General features: G+C 42.7%; 1 protein-coding gene across 6 annotated transcripts in view; it reads right to left on the reverse strand.

Moving 5' to 3' along the window:
- Nucleotides 1-16,177, reverse strand: part of LOC139418885 (bifunctional UDP-N-acetylglucosamine 2-epimerase/N-acetylmannosamine kinase-like) — a 31,263-nt gene extending 15,086 nt beyond the window's left edge. The window contains exons 1-5 of one of the 6 annotated variants that reach the window (XM_071168653.1): nucleotides 9,593-9,655; nucleotides 7,988-8,169; nucleotides 3,435-3,646; nucleotides 1,847-2,093; nucleotides 1,227-1,434 (exon numbers count right to left, since the gene is read on the reverse strand). In XM_071168653.1, coding sequence (XP_071024754.1) covers nucleotides 1,227-1,434; nucleotides 1,847-2,093; nucleotides 3,435-3,646; nucleotides 7,988-8,107 — 787 coding nt within the window. In that variant the 5' untranslated portion in view covers nucleotides 8,108-8,169; nucleotides 9,593-9,655. Of the gene's footprint in view, nucleotides 1-1,226; nucleotides 1,435-1,846; nucleotides 2,094-2,453; nucleotides 2,469-3,434; nucleotides 3,647-7,987; nucleotides 8,179-9,592; nucleotides 9,678-15,881 lie in introns of those variants that run through there. The other 5 variants (XM_071168656.1, XM_071168655.1, XM_071168651.1 and 2 more) reach the window with 5 other exon arrangements.
- Nucleotides 16,178-20,365: the final 4,188 nt, after the last annotated feature.

Raw genomic sequence — 20,365 nt, forward strand, 5'->3', positions numbered from 1 at the left:
GGACGGAAGCTATACTGTTACACTGGCAATACTAAAGTGCCTATAAGAACATCCAATAGTCAAAGGTTAATGAAATACAAATGGTATAGAGAGAAATAGTACTATAATAACTACAACCTAAAACTTCTCACCTGGGAATATTGAAGACTCATGTTCAAAGGAACCACCAGCATTCATATGTTCTCATGTTCTGAGCAAGGAACTGAAACGTTAGCTTTCTTTCATAGCACATATTGCACTTTTACGTTCTTCTCCAACACTTTGTTTTTGCATTATTTACACCAAACATGTTTCATTATTTACTTGAGGTTAAATTTATTTTATTGATGTATTATATTAAGTTAAAATAAGTGTTCATTCAGTATCGTTGTAATTGTCATTATTACAAATCTTTTCTTTCTTTCTTTTTTTTGTGTGTATTTTTTTTGTATTTAAATTTTTTAAAATTTTTTTTTTTTTAAATTGGCCGATTAAATCGGTATCGGCGTTGAAAAATCATAAATCGGTCAACCTCTAATATGTACTATACCACTGTCCTAAAGGTTGTAATAAAAAGGCTGGCCCTTTCAACCCGATTGGCCTGCAGCCTTGTCAATCACCCTTTTACTCAAGCCTCCACCTCATTCCAACCAATCAGGTCACATGGACGCACTCCAGGCACCGCCTACTCACGCTCCAAGTTAGGGTGCGTTACCAGTATCTCGAGAAGACAAGTTGTTGGGATGCTGACTGACTTTTTAAATTCCGTTTCTGAAGTGTTGTGAGTCATTTGACGAGTGCGTGTTTGAAATGCTAGTGGGTTCATGTTGGGTGTAATGTCAGCCAACATTAGTTATAGCTGTATGACAAAGACACAGGGACCTTGTCACCTTGGCGATGTAAAGGCAGGCCATGAAACCTAAAACAAAAACGCCATCACTGTCCTCAGTCCAGGTAACTGTAGCAGACTAGGCCATCAAGGTGAGTACTATTTCCGACCAAGAGGTCTCTGCATATTCAAATAGGAGTTCAAAGCTGGTGCTGTGCAGAAACTGTAGCTGTTTTAGTTTGGTTGCATGATGCATGACACTGACAGCAGAGGTTGTTATTCCCTGCCTGACCGGGAAAAACTCTGGGCCCTGGAACCTGGCTATTAGTCTGGTATGCCGCATTGAACTGCGTTCCCCGCTGAAAAAGTTGGAATGCCACTGATTTAGGGGTGAAGGATAGGTTACTACTACACGTACCAAGCCAGTTCCTGATGATGTCCATGTAGTCGTCACGGTGATGGGCGGCCAGCAGCTTGTCGTAGGAGGGGCAGCCGGCCAACAGGATGCGAGTGTGGTCCTCACACATGGCGATGAGGTGCTGTTCGGCGGTGCGGGTGCAGCAGGCGTGGTAGTGGGCCAGCTTGGAGATGGCGTGGCGGATGGAGTCGTCAATGGTGCCACTCACCTGGGAAAGGATCAGACATCAGGGTAAAAGTCTGTTTATGGTCTCTGTGACGGTTCGTTGTCTGAAGCACTGCTATTTAGTGTCTGAAGCACTGCTATTTCCCTTAGGGAACAAATAGTTGTTTTTATTGAACCAAGACCATCATTATCTCTGTTATGTTGCCTTCTTTGGTTTCCAGGACTTCTGTGTATTTTCGGTAGCTCTGTTATTTTTTTATGGTAATAACTTAGTAAATAGTAACTAAAATACACAAAACGACAGTTCAAAAACGTCCTATATCAAATACCAGGTAACTACAAATGGAGGGAGCCAACCAATAATTTAATCTAGTTATATTCAGCTCCCAACACAGATATGCCCTACATCCTGAAAAACCTTGAGATACATGACATCACTTCCTCCATCCCCTCACCTCTCCTCCCTCCAGGTGCAGGATGCGAATGTTCATCAGGGCGGCAGCCGTTGCCAGGGCGAGGGCATCGAAGCGGTCTCCGTGGACGACCAGAATGTCCGGGCGAAGGCGGTGGAGGACATCTGGCAGCTTGACCAGCGCCAGACCCACTGACTCCACCATGGCGGCCTCGTCCTCCCCACGCACGATGGTGTGCAGCTTGGAGCCGATGTCAAAGTCATCCTGCTCGATCATCCGGAACGTGTTGCTAAAGGAGGACAGGTGGTCAAACCAATCATTTCATTCATGAAAGAACACATTTTTAGACAAATTAAAAACACATCAAGTTGATTCCACTAAGTGATATGAACAAACACTAAATATAGTCACGGCTAAAAACACAAATTCAGACTCATTTCCATTATGGTCCTCATTAAGGACAGGAGTTTTTCCTGGTCAGATCAAGCAATCAGAAAAAAAACTTGAGACATGATTACTCAATTAACACTTTTTCCTCAGAGTGCAAATAAAAAATGACGGTCATTGTAAAAAACATTTGCAAATAGTTGTGATTTCAGTGGATCGGGAAACACTAGTTCCAGCACCACCACCTCCAGCTCAAACTCACCCATAATCATCAATGAGATGGGCTCCCAGCACCACCACCTTCAGCTCAAACTCACCCATAATCATCAATGAGATGGGCCCCCAGCACCACCACCTTCAGCTCAAACTCACCCATAATCATCAATGAGATGGGCTCCCAGCACCACCACCTTCAGCTCAAACTCACCCATAATCATCAATGAGATGGGCTCCCAGCACCACCACCTCCAGCTCAAACTCACCCATAATCATCAATGAGATGGGCTCCCAGCACCACCACCTCCAGCTCAAACTCACCCATTATCATCAATGAGATGGGCTCCCAGCACCACCACCTCCAGCTCAAACTCACCCATAATCAATGAGATGGGCTCCCAGCACCACCACCTTCAGCTCAAACTCACCCATAATCATCAATGAGATGGGCTCCCAGCACCACCACCTTCAGCTCAAATTCACCCATAATCAATGAGATGGGCTCTCAGCACCACCACCTTCAGCTCAAACTCACACATAATCATCAATGAGATGGGCTCCCAGCACCACCACCTCCAGCTCAAACTCACCCATAATCATCAATGAGATGGGCTCCCAGCACCACCACCTCCAGCTCAAACTCACCCATTATCATCAATGAGATGGGCTCCCAGCACCACCACCTTCAGCTCAAACTCACCCATAATCATCAATGAGATGGGCTCTCAGCACCACCACCTTCAGCTCAAACTCACCCATAATCAATGAGATGGGCTCCCAGCACCACCACCTTCAGCTCAAACTCACCCATAATCATCAATGAGATGGGCTCCCAGCACCACCACCTTCAGCTCAAACTCACCCATAATCATCAATGAGATGGGCTCTCAGCACCACCACCTTCAGCTCAAACTCACCCATAATCATCAATGAGATGGGCTCTCAGCACCACCACCTTCAGCTCAAACTCACCCATAATCATCAATGAGATGGGCTCCCAGCACCACCACCTTCAGCTCAAACTCACCCATAATCATCAATGAGATGGGATCCCAGCACCACCACCTCCAGCTCAAACTCATCAGGGTTGGCCTTGATGCCAAACATGATGGGCGCCAGCTTGGAGTAGTCCGCACGGTTACACGTCGCCACGCACACCCGCAGCTTCCTCGTGGCTTTGTTCTCCTCCATCTTGTCAGTCTTCTCTCTCATCCTCTGCATTCTCAGATAATACAGTTCCTGGTGAGCAGAGAAAGAGCGATGGTGTTCAGCGTTGAGATGCTGGAATGTCAGGGCAAAAAGAAGCTGTGATGAAAACAACGAGGTCCGATGCTCCTCGTCCTGTTGTGGCATGGTGGATATATGTTAAAGCTAGAATCTGCAGTTGCGACATCTGTTTTTGGACTTAGCAATTAATGATATATACCCATTGATTCTTGAAGAACATAACTTGTAAAATGCCTAAGAGCTAAAGTTCAACTGTTGTACCTCATCAGAGCCCAGAATATAAGCTTGTTTAACTCTGTTTGTAAACACTGGATTTACCAAGTGAGTGCTGCACGATTTATATTATTTGCAACTGGTAAAATGTTCCATTTAGATTTTTTTTTAATTATGTCAATTCGCACTGACACTTAATGTTAGCTTGATGGCTATTCGTTATACTAATGCATGGCGCAAATGTCAGATTTAATTTACAATTCGTTGTTACTGGCAAGAATGTTTCATTTTGTGAGAACCCGTTTCATGTGAAAACTCCCGAGTGGCACAGCGGTCTGAGGCACTGCATCTCAGTGCTAGAGGCGTCACTACAGACCCTGGTTCGATTCCAGGCTGTATCACAACCGGCCGTGATCGGGAGGCGCACAATTGGCCCAGCGTCGTCTGGGTTAGGGTTTGCTGAGGTAGGCGGTCATTGTAAATAAAAAAGGTGAAAAACAAATACAAGTATTCTTCATGTAGTCACTGTGATAGTCTTTTTCCCAGCGGAATTTGTCATATTTTGAAAAGGAAGTCTTTATTTTTGCATTGTAAAAAAGGTAAGTGCCGACTTATTTAATTCAGGAAACTCATGCCTGTTCCACAGATACGGGGTTTTGGAAGCGTCAATGGGTTAATGATATTTGGCTTTCATTTAGTACCAGTCGGTCAGCAGGTGTCATTATTCTAAAAAATCTACTTTAAAAGGACCATATACTGTGACGAAGCAGACAACACAGGGACATGGATTATGTGATTGGTAGATGTCAACCACATTCAATTCATTGTGGTGAATACTTGTGCTACCAATTACAAGTCAAGTATCTATTTTATTTAGAGACAATGAGAGGACAATAAGTAAAATTGTCAACATTTCCGCTGGTCAAAGTAATATTAGGGTGGAGATTTCAATGCCGCCAAGACATGATAATCTAGATAGTTGCTATCCTTAGGAGGCCATCTGATTGTGAGATAAGGAATTATGTTTAAGGTTAAGGGTTTGAGATATTTGGAGACATAAGAACCCATAGAAGAAGATGTTTACATAGAGGACTAAAGACTTATCTATACAGTCCCGTATTGATTTCTGATATCTGGAGATAAGGTTGACACGGTTGATGCAGTCTCAATTTGAACCCTCGATTTCAATAGACCATAAAGGGATTTCATAACGATAATTATGCATGGTTTGTCAGCAAAAAAAAAGAGTTAAAGGTTACTGGAAACAGAATAAGACTAAGAAAATATTTTCCTTAATGAATGTAGTGAAGTAAAAGTAGTTAAAAGTATCAAAATAGTAATAATAGTCTGAATACTTTCCGAACGCAACTGTATTTAAATATGCTTCTGTGTGTTTTGTTTGTAAGCTCAAAATGGACAGTGACGTCCAATGGGCTTTTGAAAAACAAAATACTTTCTCTGTTATCATAGAATATGGGGTCATCCTGCAGCTGGTTTCTGAAACTAATTCAGTCTGTGTATGAATCCATTAACTTTAAGTTGGGGAGAGTTTCCTCCAAAGGTCGAGAGAGAAGGCCCTGCTGGACACTCCAGCCGCTAACAAACTACCTGTACATGTGGTCTCATGTCAACACTGATGTAAATGGTTAAAATTGGTCACCTGGAAGCTTAGCCAGATATGGTCTACTGGTTTATTGAAACTCTACACTCAAACTGTTGTGATATGTTTCATTTGATTACTGTAACCATTTTTCTTTTAGGCACATATAACAAAAACGGGTATTAAAAAGAGATTTGAGAAAATGTACTTCAGATGTCTAGTACTTTTCTCCCGGGTGCCCTGTCATGGCAGCCTGCTTTGACGCCTGTCATGTCTCTGCTTGTCTTGGTCAATAAAACATTTCATACTCTGTAAGCCGTCCTGACTACAGAATGTTTCTGAACATGTTATGAATCTACTTCAGTGGTACCTCAATTAAGAAAAGTCTTGATATAGCCTACTCTAGGCTATGCTGTGTATTCAAGATTGGTCAAACGCTAAAATCAAATTAAACAGAAGCCCCCTCTCCTCTGGAGGACAGAGGAGCCTCTTAAAAGAAGAAGTTACAGGTCTGTGAGAGCCAGAAATCGTGCTTGTTTGTAGGTGACCAAATACTTATTTTCCACCATAATTTGCAAATAAATTCATAAAAAAATCCTACAATGTGATTTTCTGGATTTCTTTTTCTCATTTTGTCTGTTATAGTTGAAGTGTACCTATGATGAACATTACAGGCCTCTCTCATCTTTTTAAGTGGGAGAACTTGCACAATTGGTGGCTGACTAAATACTTTTTTGCTCCACTGTATTTACATGTACATATTCTTATTCCATTCCTTTACTTTGATGCATGTGTATTAGGTAGTTGTGGAATTGTTGGATTACTTGTTAGATATTGCTGCACTGTCAGAACTAGAAGCACAAGCATTTCGCTACTCGCAATAACATCTGCTAACCATGTGTATGTGACCACTAAAATTGGATTCGATTTGTATTGTTCCAAACTAAATCACCCCTTCAATAGAACTAAGACTAGAGAACATTGAGAGGTCTTCCACTAGCTGTAAAGTAATAATTAACTGGCAGCAGAGCGTCAGTGTACAAACGCAGCTCTACCAACGCCCTGGCAAACAGACTCCTAAAACAACTGCTGCCAAACGAACAAGACTGTAAAAGTTAGTTAACTACAGGCTAATATTGACAGAGGAGTCAACAAATAACCCAGCCTGGACCTTCCTGGAGGTGGTTGACAACCAGACTGTGCCAGACTTGGTCCTGAAGTAGTCAACTTTGGAGCAGATGATAATAAATCAATGTAAACTGAGATTTAAGTTTGGGTTTCCTCAGACCCACGATTAAGCCTTCTCCACTGAAAATGATTTTAAAACTCTAGGACAGGCTAAAAAAAAAACAAGGCTGCTCACCACAGTATAGTTTTGAGGCTTGACACCCGGTTTAAACAAAATAACTAAATGTAGTACAGGATCAAGACAGTGGGCCTACATTCAGGCACCGTCACTCCATCCCAAACGACCACAAATACTCGAGACACCTAGCTGACCTTTTCCCAATACACCTGGGATATCAAGGTATAGCCCGTGAATCGCTCTGACCATCATAAAAAAAAAAAGATTTAGCTAGTGACCCGAATGTTGTGACATTCTTAACATAAGGAGTCAAAAGTTTGGCCTTGTCAATGCATTAGCCTACAACCGAACATTGCGGTATGTAATCTTGGAGACAAACACATTCTTATTCAATGACACGTGGAGTGATGAAAGACACGGTGCCTCCGTTGAACATGTCGCATTCACGTGTCGCATTCACATGTCACATTCACATATTCTCAAAGCCATTTAAGAAGTATTCAGAATGATTAGGCTACACAGACAACCGGAAGAGAAACCGTCACATTTTTTCAATGAACAAACATTGGCCAACTACCCACACAGTCATACAAGAGGCATGGGAAAATCCCAGTCAACTGCAACATGAAATTAAATCTTTATCCTTTGGTTTGTTGAATAACAACAGAGACAAATTGGTCAGTCCAGGCATTTAAACAGATAGTCCATGCATTCATCACAACAATCCATCCACTCCTTGGTCTCTCATCAGCTCCTCCTTTCTCTGCATCTCTCTCCCTCTGTCTCACACACACACAGACACACTACATTTCTTCACAGACACATATATCCGGCCTAGTCTACAGGCTGTCTCACTGAAAAGCTAACATACCAGCCAGGCATTTTCCTCCCTGCACTGGGTTGGTTCTTAGGCTGCGCTTACATCGGCAGCCCAATTCTGATCGTCTTTTCACGAATTGGTCTAATGACCAAACAGATCAGCTTTGAAAAAGATCCAACGTGAAAAGAGCTGATGCGATTGGTCATAAGAAACTAATATAGCATCAGAATGAGTCTGCCTGTCTAAAAACGCAGCCTTCCGAGACAGAATTCCCCCCCCCCCCCCCCCCCCCGACACACACTGCCCTTGTTTCCAATGAAGTGTCACAAGACCAGGGCTGCTTCCTAGCGATGAGGGGAGCAGCAGCAGGCAAGGAGGGGGAAAAAAAATAGGATAAAAGCCACCTTGACTCACATGAGGGTTTCTGGCTATAGGCCCTGGACGCATGGTCAGCCCACTCCGTGATCCACTCCTCTCCCTCTCTCTATCCTTCTCCCCCCCTTTATTTAGTCTCTTCCCTTCCCTTCGGATCATTTGAAAGGCTCACTGTAAAAGGATAGCTGGTCTTCCTCCTAGCCCGACAAAGCAGCAGCAGCCTGTCGAGAGAGAGAAAGAGAGAGAGAGTAGAGGGGAGGAGGGGCTTCCCTCATCCGACTCAAGAGAGCCCTGATTGGCTGCTGGGCGAGAGGGAACGGTTGAAGCGTCCTGCATCGATGCCTCTTACAGCCAGGGCCCAACATATCACAGACCGACTATGATCTCAACCCAGATAAATCAATGATTAATAGGAAATGTGAGGCCTATAACCATATATTGATAATGAAGCGAAGTCTTTTTCACCCTAATGTTGCAAACCCCAGCTTTCTGTTGTCACACCCCGTTGTTGTCACCCCCAAGCTAAAAGGCCCGTCATACAATAATTTTAAAACAGCAGGTTTTTAAGGACAATAGAGTTCAGTCGTGTGCTTTGTTGTCATGGAAACTCAAGCATCATGATTCGTGGTGTTGCAATACTGGTACCGTGACAACCATAGGTCTGGGAATCAATGACCATCATTCCCCCCCCCCCTCCTAATCAATAAGTATGTCAGTATCCACACATGAATTATAGACCAACGGGTTTCTTGACAACACTGCAAGAGCCCATCTCTTTAGTGATGGTGGATAGATGAACTCTCAAACCATTTCTCGAACACTTCTTCCTACTTCCTACTGCTTTTCATTGTGACGGATGAAAAGCAGGCATTTATTGGCATCATTTGTCAGCCTTTCCAGTTCCTTGGAGTGGCAGACACAGTATTGGTCTTAGATAACCACTTGATCAGCCATCCTTTCAAGTAGTAGACCTAGCTTAGCCCTGGGCGATATGGACAAATCTATGGGCGATTCACGACATACACTTACTGGGTGTGATCTGCTCACCGATATATCGTGCGACCCTACTAAAAACATGTTGGCTCACTATTTAAAAAAAGATGGAGAACAAGCTACAGGATGAATACTGGATTTTGGGCACAGGTTCAGCCAACCAGAGCTAGCAAAGGCTACCTAGCAACAACAAATATTTTGTACAATGAGTCAAAGTAACGATATAATATCGTCCAAAATAATACTGCGATACGTAGCTATGAATTCCCCCCATCACTACTACTGTAGATAAGCCTAAGTCCTAAACACTTGCTGTAGCCTGCGCCTCTCTACACATGCACGTACACACATGCCGAATTCTCTCGTGCCAAAAAGCCTCCTCTGCGCTGAATAAAGTGTCCATTGTTGTTCAAAAAGGACGGACAACGCCTAAGCCAATTAAGTAACACAAAAATAGATCCGGTCAAGCAAGTGAAGAATTGACCAGAACTTGATGACATATTCTCCATCCCAGACGCGTGACATAATAACCCTGCCAGGAATACTACTAGACTTCTAAAATACAATACTATAACCAATACTATAACCCAACCTTTCTATAACCCCATAAAGCAGTAGGCCAAATAGAATAACAAAAAAATATCAACTCACAGTGCAGTAGAAAGACAGTGAAACTAAACTAAAAGCAGGTAACATCAACCTAGCCTGGACTCTGGACCTAGCCTGGTCCTAGCCTGGACCCATAGTCCACTTCTAGCTAGTTATTGTACCACGTGGTCTGTCGCCCCAGGCTAGTAGTACTAACAAATATTTTTTATTAGCCTAGTTCCAAGAACAGCATAGGTCAGTCACAGATAATTAGGCTAATAATTGTAATAAGGTAAACAATAGAGACGGTTACTAATCGTTGTACGGTGAGATACTTCACAATAGACAGATACTTAGTAATAACAGTTGAGTTCCAGGCGTGACATAGGACTTAATTCAGCATGGGCTATTGACACACTGGGTGTGGATTGATACACCCAAATGGATCCAGCCAACAAGAACCATGTTAGCTCTAAGGACACAGTGTGAAATGTGGTCCAGAATGATTCATCTAGGCCTATCCTGTGTCAGAAACGATTCGCAAAATAGGCTACACCTGCAAAAGGAAATGACTAGGTTAGCTGTATCGAGCACCAGAATGTTTATGGATACTTTTCTGATGCAACGTCATGATACTTGAGAAAGAGGCTAGATTTCACCTCATGTTGCGTTAGTCCTAGCTCTACTACTCCCATCCATTGTTCCATTGTCCAAATTGTTCCTTCCACGCCCAATTTATTTTTTATTTTTTTAAATACATTTGAGTTGAAATAACTACTCCCTGCACTGGCACTTCCAAAACATCACTTGAGAAATAAAAATAGACGTAGCTCAGGGCTGAATCAGGTTCCACAACTGGGGTTGGAGCAAAAACAAAACAGGATGATACCAGAAACAGGGCTGTCAGAGTTTAACTGCTGCTTTCCGGAACCCATTTTGCCAGAACAATAATTTTCGCTTAGCAATTAAAGATTACATTTTTTATTTTTATTTTTTAAGAGTTAAATCAGGTTGACTGCCCCCCCTTAAGCCACAACAAATAAACAAGTGAAATCTGTGAACAATCATATTTCCACAACTAAACATTTCACTGTTGACAGCCCCTCTCTTTGCACACTCAAGAAAGGAATGAAGGAGAGCAAGAGGTGGCGATGGAAAGCACAGTGGTGAAATATTCTGTAGATAAAAAGGTAATGTCAGCCTATTAATTATAAAAATATATATACATTTACTCTTGAAAAATCTAATAAAAGTGCACTATATATTGTAAGCTAACTATTCTGTAAGCTGCCCTGCACAATCAATGTTTGAAGCGTAGCATAAGATCCAGTCCATACAGTATGCATAATAATACTGTCCACACTCAAAGCCGATTACTAGAGTTTTGATTTTGCAGTAGACAGTGCATTCGGAGAGTAGTCGGACCCCTTGACTTTTCCCACTGTTACTTTCAGTCTTATTCTAAAATATATATATATTTTTTTATTATATCTAAATGTACACACATTACCCCATAATATGAAAGTGAAAACTTGTTTAGACATTTGTTCAAATTTATAAAAAAATAAAACAGAAATACCTTAAGCGTTTAGACCCTTTGCTAGGAGACTCGAAATTGGGCTCAGGTGCATCCTGTTTCCATTGATCATCCTAGAGATGTTTCTACAACTTGGACACCACCTGTGGTAAATTCAATTGATTGGACATGATTTGGAAAGGAAAACACCTGTCTATAGAAAAGGTTCCACAGTTGACAGTGCATAACAGAGCAAAAACTATGCCACGAGGTCGAAGGAATAGTCTGTCGAGCTCCGAGACAGGATTGTGTCGAGGCACAGATCTGGGGAAGGGTACCAAAAAATGTCTGCAGCATTGAAGGTCCCCAAGAACACAGTGGCCTCCATCATTCTTAAAATGTAAAACGTTTGGAACAAAGGCTCTTAATAGAGCTGGCCGCACAGCCAAACTGAGCAAACAGGGGAGAAGGGCCTTTGTCAGGGAGGTAACTAAGAACCTGATGGTCACTGAAAGACCTCCAGAGTTCCTTTGTCGAGATGGGAGAACCTTCCAGAAGGACAACCATCTCTGCAGCACTCCACCAATCAGATCTTTATGGTAGACGGAAGCCACTCCTCAGTAAAAAGCACATGACAGACCGTTTGGAGTTTGCCAAAAGGCACCTAAAGACTCTCAGACCATGAGAAACAAGATTCTCTGGTCTGATGAAACCAAGATTGAACTCTTTGGCCTGAATGCCAAGCGTTACATCTGGAGGAAACCTGGCACTATCCCTACGTTGAAGCATGGTGGTGGCCGCATCCTGCTGTGGGGATGCTTTTCAGCGGCAGGGACTGGGAGACTAGTCCGGAATGAGGCAAAGATGAACGGCGAAAAATACAGAGAGATCCTTGATGAAAACATGCTCCAGAGTGCTCAGTACCTCAGACTAGGGCAAAGTTTCACCTTCCAACAGGACAACGACCCTAAGCCCACAGCCAAGACAACGCAGGAGTGGCCAAGGGACAAGTCTCTGAATGTCCTTGAGTGGCCCAGCCAGAGCCCGGACTTGAACCTGATCTAACATTTCTAGATAGACCTGCAAATAGCTGTGCAGCGACGCTCCCCATCAAACCTGACAGAGCTTGAGAGGATCTGCTGAGAAGAGTGGGAGAAACTCCCCAAATACAGGTGTGCCAAGCTTGTAGCGTCATACCCAAGAAAACGCAAGTCATTAATTGCTGCCAAAGGTGCTTCAACAAAGTACTGAGAAAGGGTCTGAATACTTATGTAAATGTCATTTCATTTGATAGAATTTTTAGCAAATCTAAACCTGTTTTTGGATTGTCATTATGGGGTATGTGTGTAGATTGGAGGGGGGAAAACAATTTAATCAATTTTAGAATAAGGCTGTTGCGTAACAAAATGTGGAAAAAGTCAAGGGGTCTGAATACTTTCCGAATGCACTGTATGTACCAAAATACTTCTTAAATCTATGGGCTTTTTTTAATGTAGTTCTGCCGTGTGTAATATGCGGTAGTCTGCTGCACCACGGTACCCACTTGATTTGTCTACTGCACCACAGTACCCACTTGATTTGTCTACTGCACCACAGTACCCACTTGATTTGTCTACCGCACCACAGTACCCACTTGATTTGTCTACTGCACCACAGTACCCACTTGATTTGTCTACTGCACCACAGTACCCACTTGATTTGTCTACTGAACCCACTTGATTTGTCTACTGCACCACAGTACCCACTTGATTTGTCTACTGCACCACAGTACCCACTTGATTTGTCTACTGCACCACAGTACCCACTTGATTTGTCTACTGCACCACAGTACCCACTTGATTTGTCTACTGCACCACAGTACCCACTTGATTTGTCTACTGCACCACAGTACCCACTTGATTTGCCTGCTGCACTATAGTACCCATTTGATTTATCTACCTACTACTAATGTTATTATAAATCTTACTGACAAAAGAACAAATGTAAAAACTTTAGCTCCTCTCTAACTCCTCCAAGATGTACCATCTGCAGGGTGTCTTTCGATTGGTCCTCGCTTGTTTAGGCTTAAATCCAGAGTCCTTGGCCTTCTTTCGTGTAATTATCATAGTCCAGATGGGAAGCTGCCACGTATGATAAAGGAGATTTATTCCCCTCCCCCCAAGTGTTTTTGAAATGATTATTTGTAACCCTTATTTTACCAGGTTTGAGGGAATGGTTGGAATGGCGCAATGATACAACCTGAGGGGTATATTACAAAACAACCAGAAAAAAAAAGAAGAGATTTTTGGACCCATTCACCTGATGTTTGTTTGCACAGACACCGCCATTCTCCATCTATATAGTGAGAACATTGCTTGCATAGGATATTAATAATCCTAACACATGGCCTAGCCCAAACATAGAGGACGATTAGGCAAGGTATATTAACATGCCATAGATGTGTTTGAGATGTGTTACAGTAAGCTCCAAAAGTATTGGGACAGTGACCCATTTGTTGTTTTGGCTCTGTACTCCAGTACGTTGGATTTGACATTATTAAATGACTATGGAGGTTAAAGTGCAGACTGTCAGCTTTAATTTGAGTGTATTATCATCCATATCGGGTGAACCGTTTAGAAATTACACCACTTTTTGTACATAGCCCCTCCCATTTAAGGGGACCAAAAGTATTGGGCAAAATCCACTTATGTGTATTAAAGTAGTCAAATGTTTAGTATTTTGTCCCGTATTCCTTGCACGCAATGATTACGTCAAGCGTGTGACTCTGCAAACTTGTTGGATGCATTTGCTGTTTGTTTTGGTTGTGTTTCAGATGAATTGTGGCCCAATAGAAATAATGTGTTGTCATTATGAAGTCCATTTTATTGTATATATAGGAATAGAATGTTTCTAAACACTTCTACATTAATGTAGATGCTACATTGGTTACGGAGAGTCCTGAATGAATTGTTGGGGGGGGGGGGGGTAGAGAGATGTTAACAGTTAATCAGTGTTAGGTCGGCGAGAATACATTTTACCAGACATGTTTATTGGTCTACAGGTCAATTTGCATACATTTTGAAATTAAATTGGCTTGTGTGTATTTTTGTTAGTCGTCATGCATCTTAAATATCACAGCATACAGAGACTATAGCCTACCTACCACCTGTCAGGCAGCGCAACAGTAGCTCCTCAAAAAGCCTGTAGACTATAGAGTGAAACCTGCTTTTGTAAACTCAGTAATTGCGCAACAAATAACATTTCTAAATAGAATCGCATTAAAAAAAAAAGTTGAAAAACTTGTGGCCATGATTTAAAAAGGACCTATTTTTATCTCTCAATCTCAACTCGCAATTCATTCAGATTCATCCATTCAGATGCATAGTCTATAGCCTGCCTGCCTACCGTTGACTAACAGCACATCACCCACCCATCACTTCGTAATGTGACCTTGAGGCAGCATAATTGTTTGAAACCTGATTTCCAGTGTTTTTGATACTCAAGGTGCGGGTTGATGGTCACTAGACTTGATACTCAATGTTATGGATTATTCTCATATGTTGATGGTTGACGCCAGACTGGATGTAAAAGGACCGAGGACACACTGATTATTCACTGTTGTATTGTAGACCTCCTGTGAACTGATTCTGTAGCAGCTGACAGTCATTGCCTTTTTGTTTGGACTTCCTACTAGACTCTCAGGCTGGTGTTTTCAGAACATTTGGTGCTGTCTGATTAGGATATAAAAGGGCATGTCTCCAAGGTTGTGGAGTCTAGACATAGGCCTGCATAACACGTTTATTTCGTACCTAATCAAAGACAGATCCTAGTCTATTTATATTATACTGTACATCTGTATTATATACACTGTCAAATCCAAAGGCAGGTTATGAAAATAACGTGTTGCTGATAGTGAAATTGCGCCACCCACTGGTAAATAGAGGGATACTAAGAATTTACTTTGATGTACAATAAATAGGTGGTGGTAGGACAAAATATTTGATTCCACACCTGAAGCAACAAACACAAATCTACTGTATTCTCTAATAGCCAGTCCTCCATCTATAAATTCACGGAACAAATGTACATTAAATAATAGTGTAATGGGCATTGCTAAACTTTATATTTCTCATGAAAGGACGAAATATTCTAGCTGTTTACAATGTAGCTATTTCAATGATACAGTATGTTAGCTAGCTAGAATAAACTTGCCAGGAAATACATTTTAGGCTAACTGTTCATTTTTAGTTTGAATATACATTTTTGTAGTCAGCCTTGCCATATCAAGGTCAGTTTCAATTGATAAAAGTAGCTAACGTTATCACGCTACATACCTATTAGCTTAAAAAGTTCGCCTAAATCAGCAAGTGATGGTGGCCCGGTTCTGTTGCTAACAAGCTATTAGCAGTTCGCTATCTAACTGTTGCTTGTAACGTCGTTAGCGGGATAGCTAGTTAGCTCAAACTGCTTTTATTCACACGGATTAGTTAGCAAACAATTACACATTTAACGTTTGCTAAGTTAGACAGTTGGCTACTAGTAACGTTATCTATGTATGATAGGATGATTAGCTGGTTAGCTGACGTGTGCTAACTTCAGCTAACTTTCAAGTAGGCTAGCTAGCTTTGTGATTCATAGTGAAAATGCGCATATTACATTAACTAAATAGCGAAGTTTGTTATAACGGAGGACAATATGTTTGTCTTGTCCAACTTGCGTTAGCTAGCTAGCTAGATAACTTCTAGCCGAAAGTGTAGTTCCAAAAACGTTAGCTAGCTATGTAGCTAGATCAAAGTTAGCTAGCGCTGGCATGAATACTCTGAAGCGTGAACGTTGCACTAAATTAACTTTACTTACCTTTATTCAAGCAGATCCTCTTAATCTCATGCAATGTCTCTCATCATGTCTCTTTCAGATGTAGGCTTGCGTGAAAGTGAAATGGTCCCGGGTACTTGTGAGTCAGAGGCTAGGATTAGCTACTCAAACCAATTGAACATTACTGGTGCATATATTGCTCTTGTGCGCGAAATCTTAAAAAACATACTTCAAGCACCAGAACAGGGCGAAAAAAATGCGCTGACGGAGAAGGACACTGTTTACTGGTTATTAGTACAGCAGGCGGGAGTCTTGTTGGCGACACTGTGTGTTAGCTAACAATCAATCATTCAAATGTATTTATAAAGCCCTTTTCACATCAGAAAATGTCACAAAGTGTTATACAGAAACCCAGCCTAAAAACCAAAACAGCAATCAATGCAGATGTAGAAGCACCGTGGCTAGGAAAAACTCTAGAAAGGCAGGAACCGAGGAAGAACCAAATCAAATCAAATGTATTTGTCACATACACATGGTTAGCAGATGTTAATGCGAGTGTAGCGAAATGCTTGTGCTTCTAGTGCCGACAATGCAGTAATAACCAACAAGTAATCTAACCTAACAATTCCAAAACTACTACCTTATACACACAAGTGTAAAGGGATAAATAAAATGTACATAAAGATATATGAATGAGTGATGGTACAGAACGGCATAGGCAAGATGCAGTAGATGGTATCGGTAAGAACCTAGGAAGAACCGTAGAGAGGTACCAGGCTCTGAGGGGTGGCCTCTTCTGGCTGTGCAGGATTGAAATTATAACAGTACATGGCCACGATTTTCAAACGTTCATTGATGACCAGCAGGGTCAAATAAAAATAATAATCACAGTGGTTGTAGAAGCTGCCAAAGTTCAGCGCCTCAGGAGTAAATGTCAGTTGGCTTTTCATAGCTGAGCATTCAGAATTAGAGACAGCAGATGCGGTAGAGAGAGAGTGGTGAAAACAGCAGATCCGGGACAGGTAGCACGTCCGGTGAACAGGTCAGGGTTCCATAGCCGCAGGCAGAACAGTTGAAACTGGAGCAGCAGCACGACCACGTGGACTGGGGACAGCAAGGAGTCATCAGGCTAGGTAGTCCTGAGGCATGGTCCTAGGGCTCAGGTACTCTGGGAGGGGAGAGGGAGACAGAGAATTTGAAGGAGCATACTGAAATTCACACAGGAGACAGGAGAAATGACCCTAGCCCCCCGACACACAAACTATTGCAGCATAAATACTGGAGGCTGAGACTGGAGGGGTCGGGAGACACTGTGGCCCCGTCCGGCAATACCCCCAGACATGGCCAACCAGGCAGGATATAACCCCACCCACTTTGCCAAAGCACAGCCCCCACACCACTAGAGGGAGATCTTCAACCTACCAATTTACTACCCTGAGACAAGACTGAGTTTAGCCCATGAAGATCTCCCCCACAGCACAAACCCGAGGAGGGCGCCAAACCCGAATAGGAAGATCAAGTCAGTGACTCAACCCACTCAAGTGACGCACCCCTCCTAGGAACGGGATGGAAGAGTACCAGTAAGCCAGTGACTCAGCCCCCGTAATAGCGTTCCCCGTTCTCCTGGTGGAGAGAGGGCAACCGGCCAGTTAGACAGCAAGGGTGGTTCGTCGCTCCAGTGCCTTTCCGTTCACCTTCACACCCCTGGGCCAGACTACACTCAATCATAGGACCAAACATCTCCAATTACGACTCCAGCCCAAAGGACACATTTCCACCGGTCTAATGTCCGTTGCACGTGTTTGTTGGCCCAAGAAGTGTCTCCTTCTTATTGGTGTGCTTTAGTAGTGGTTTCGTTGCAGCAATTTGACCATGAAGGCCTGATTCACGCAGTCTCCTCTGAACAGTTGATGTTGAGTTGTGTCTATTACTTGAACTCTGAAGCATTTATTTGAGCTGCAATTTCTGTGGCTGGTAACTAATGAACGTATCCTCTGCAGCAGAAGCAACTCGGGGTCTTCCATTCCTGTGGCGGTCCTCATGAGAGCCAGTTTCATCATTGCGCTTGATGGTTTTTGCGACTGCACTTGTAGAAACTTTCAAAGTTCTTGAAATGCTTCGTATTGACTGACCTTCATGTCTTAAAGTAATTTCTCTTTGCTTATTTCAGCTTTTCTTGTCGTACTATAGACTTGGTTTTACCAAATAGGGCTATCTTCTGTATACACCCCCTACATTGTCTCAACACAACTGATTGTCTCAAATGCATTAAGAAGGAAAGAAATTCCACAAATTAACTTTTAAGAAGGCACACCTGTTAATTGAAATGCATTCCAGGTGACTACCTCATGAAGCTGGTTGAGAGAATGCCAAGAGTGTGCAAAGCTGTCATCAAGGCAAAGGGTGGCTACTTTGAAGAATCTCAAATATAAAATATATTTTGATTTGTTCAACACTTTTTTTTTGGTTACTACATGATTCCATGTGTTATTTCATAGTTTTGATGTCTTCACTATTATTCTACAACGTAGAACATAGTCAAAATAAAGAAAGAGCCTTGAATGGATAGGTGCTCTAAAACCTTTGACCGGTAGTGTATGTATGGCTTGACAATGACAGCAGTGGAGTTGGCAAAAGCACAAACAGATCTGGGACCAGGCTAGCTCTAATCTAGACCATATACACTGTATCTAAAACATGTAGTAAAAGCTGAAGCAAGAACACATATATTTTCTTCAGAAAATTGACCTTTTCTAGTTTCTGAAGGATTCTCATTGCCAGTTGATGGAGCTCTGAAATGTTTCTTTAATCAATGACTACCCCTGGCCTGGATGAGTTTCATTGAACAGGCTGTGTATCAAATGTTGGTCCTTACCGGTCTATGGTTGTCACTCAACTCATACTATCCCGCTAAGCTAAAGTCTAAGTGTTATCTCTATGAGCTTCAGGTCTCAGGCAAGGTTACCCGTCAGGCAAATGAGAGCACGTAGCTCAGCGAACTAACTACCAGGTTACCTCTGCTACGACACCTTTCAAGTTATTTTGGTCCTCTTAGGGTAAGATATCCAATCAAAAGTCTGATCAACTCTTTCTCCACTATGAAGTTTCCTAATTCTGCAAATCTGCATGCTTGCATACAGTCATCAAAGGCAGCAATGAATTGGCCTTCAGGAAAACTGAAGATTTGAAAAATACGGTTATTTCTCAAGGACTTTCTTCTCTTGAGTGTTCAATCTCCCCTCTTTGAACACAGCTACTGTGTGCTGAACCTCGCTCTCTCGCTCGCTGCCACTTCACTGAGCACATCTCTCAGCCCCCCCCATCCTGAGCACATCTCTCAGCCCCCCATCCTGAGCACATCTCTCAGCCCCCCATCCTGAGCACATCTCTCAGCCCCCCATCCTGAGCACATCTCTCAGCCCCCCATCCTGAGCACAACCCAGCAGCAGCAGTGCGGCTTGCTATTTTATAACTGTGCTGCATTGCAGGGCTATTTCCACAAATGAGGGCTGGATTATATAAGAGCTGACTGGTGTTAAGCCTTGAGAGCTGCAAAGTGAGAGAGAGGAGGGGGAGGTGATGGAGGGGGCGGGTTGTGTGACGCAGTAGGACGTGCATAGAGACCAGAATGCAGACACTCCTTCCCAACACCCCTCCCTACCCCCCCAACCACTCAACCCCAGACATCATGAAAGAACAGCGCTGCCCCAGGGACTTGTCCAGGTAAGTGTTGAATGAACCAAAGGCTGTCACACTGCTGCAATGGGCTCCTTGGAACCGACTCTGATTTCAGCTGGCACCCTATTTCATGCATTTTACACATGCGAACAGCACACATTTTTATTTTTTGCACGCTTAGATTAAATTAGGTATTTGCAAACACCTCTTTCAATGGGCGTTAGGTAAACAACGCAAACTGCTAGTCCCCAGGTTGACTCACCTAACAGTCGCCTTGTGAAGTATGTCCAGTATCTGGCTGACTATAAGGTTGCCCGTTAAAAGTCTTATAATTAGACCTTTACTTTACTTTACTGTTACTTCACAACACAACCCCATTACATTTGCACTGTCCACAAGGGGCAGGTTATCTGGTATTCCCCTCTCTTATCCAGCTCCACTGGTCATGGGTTCCCCCACAACACTGGGTTTCCTCTCCAGCCCCCCACCCACCACCACCACTATTGAACAACCAAGCCAAAAGATAATTTTCCTGTCCACTTTGAACTCAGGTTTGCTAATGGGGCAGTACAGGAAGCACTTATCACAGTGCTCTGTGCTATAGGAGGACTTATCTGTAAGAAAAAAAGACGAGGTAAATATCCCAATAGATAGGCTACATCGACAATGTATCTATTTTCTATTTTCTATTTATATTTGTCACTTCATTTGGTACAACGCAAAAAAAAAAGCTCTGCTCTGTTATGCTCAGGAGCCAGGGCATCTACGTTTGATTTGGATTATGTTTCAAATGTCGGTTGACTAACTGACATGACCATTTGGATAGTGTTTGCCCTTAAAAGCAATTT

This window comes from Oncorhynchus clarkii, chromosome 10 (assembly GCF_045791955.1).
Source record: "Oncorhynchus clarkii lewisi isolate Uvic-CL-2024 chromosome 10, UVic_Ocla_1.0, whole genome shotgun sequence".
In the NCBI taxonomy this organism is placed as follows: domain Eukaryota; kingdom Metazoa; phylum Chordata; class Actinopteri; order Salmoniformes; family Salmonidae; genus Oncorhynchus; species Oncorhynchus clarkii.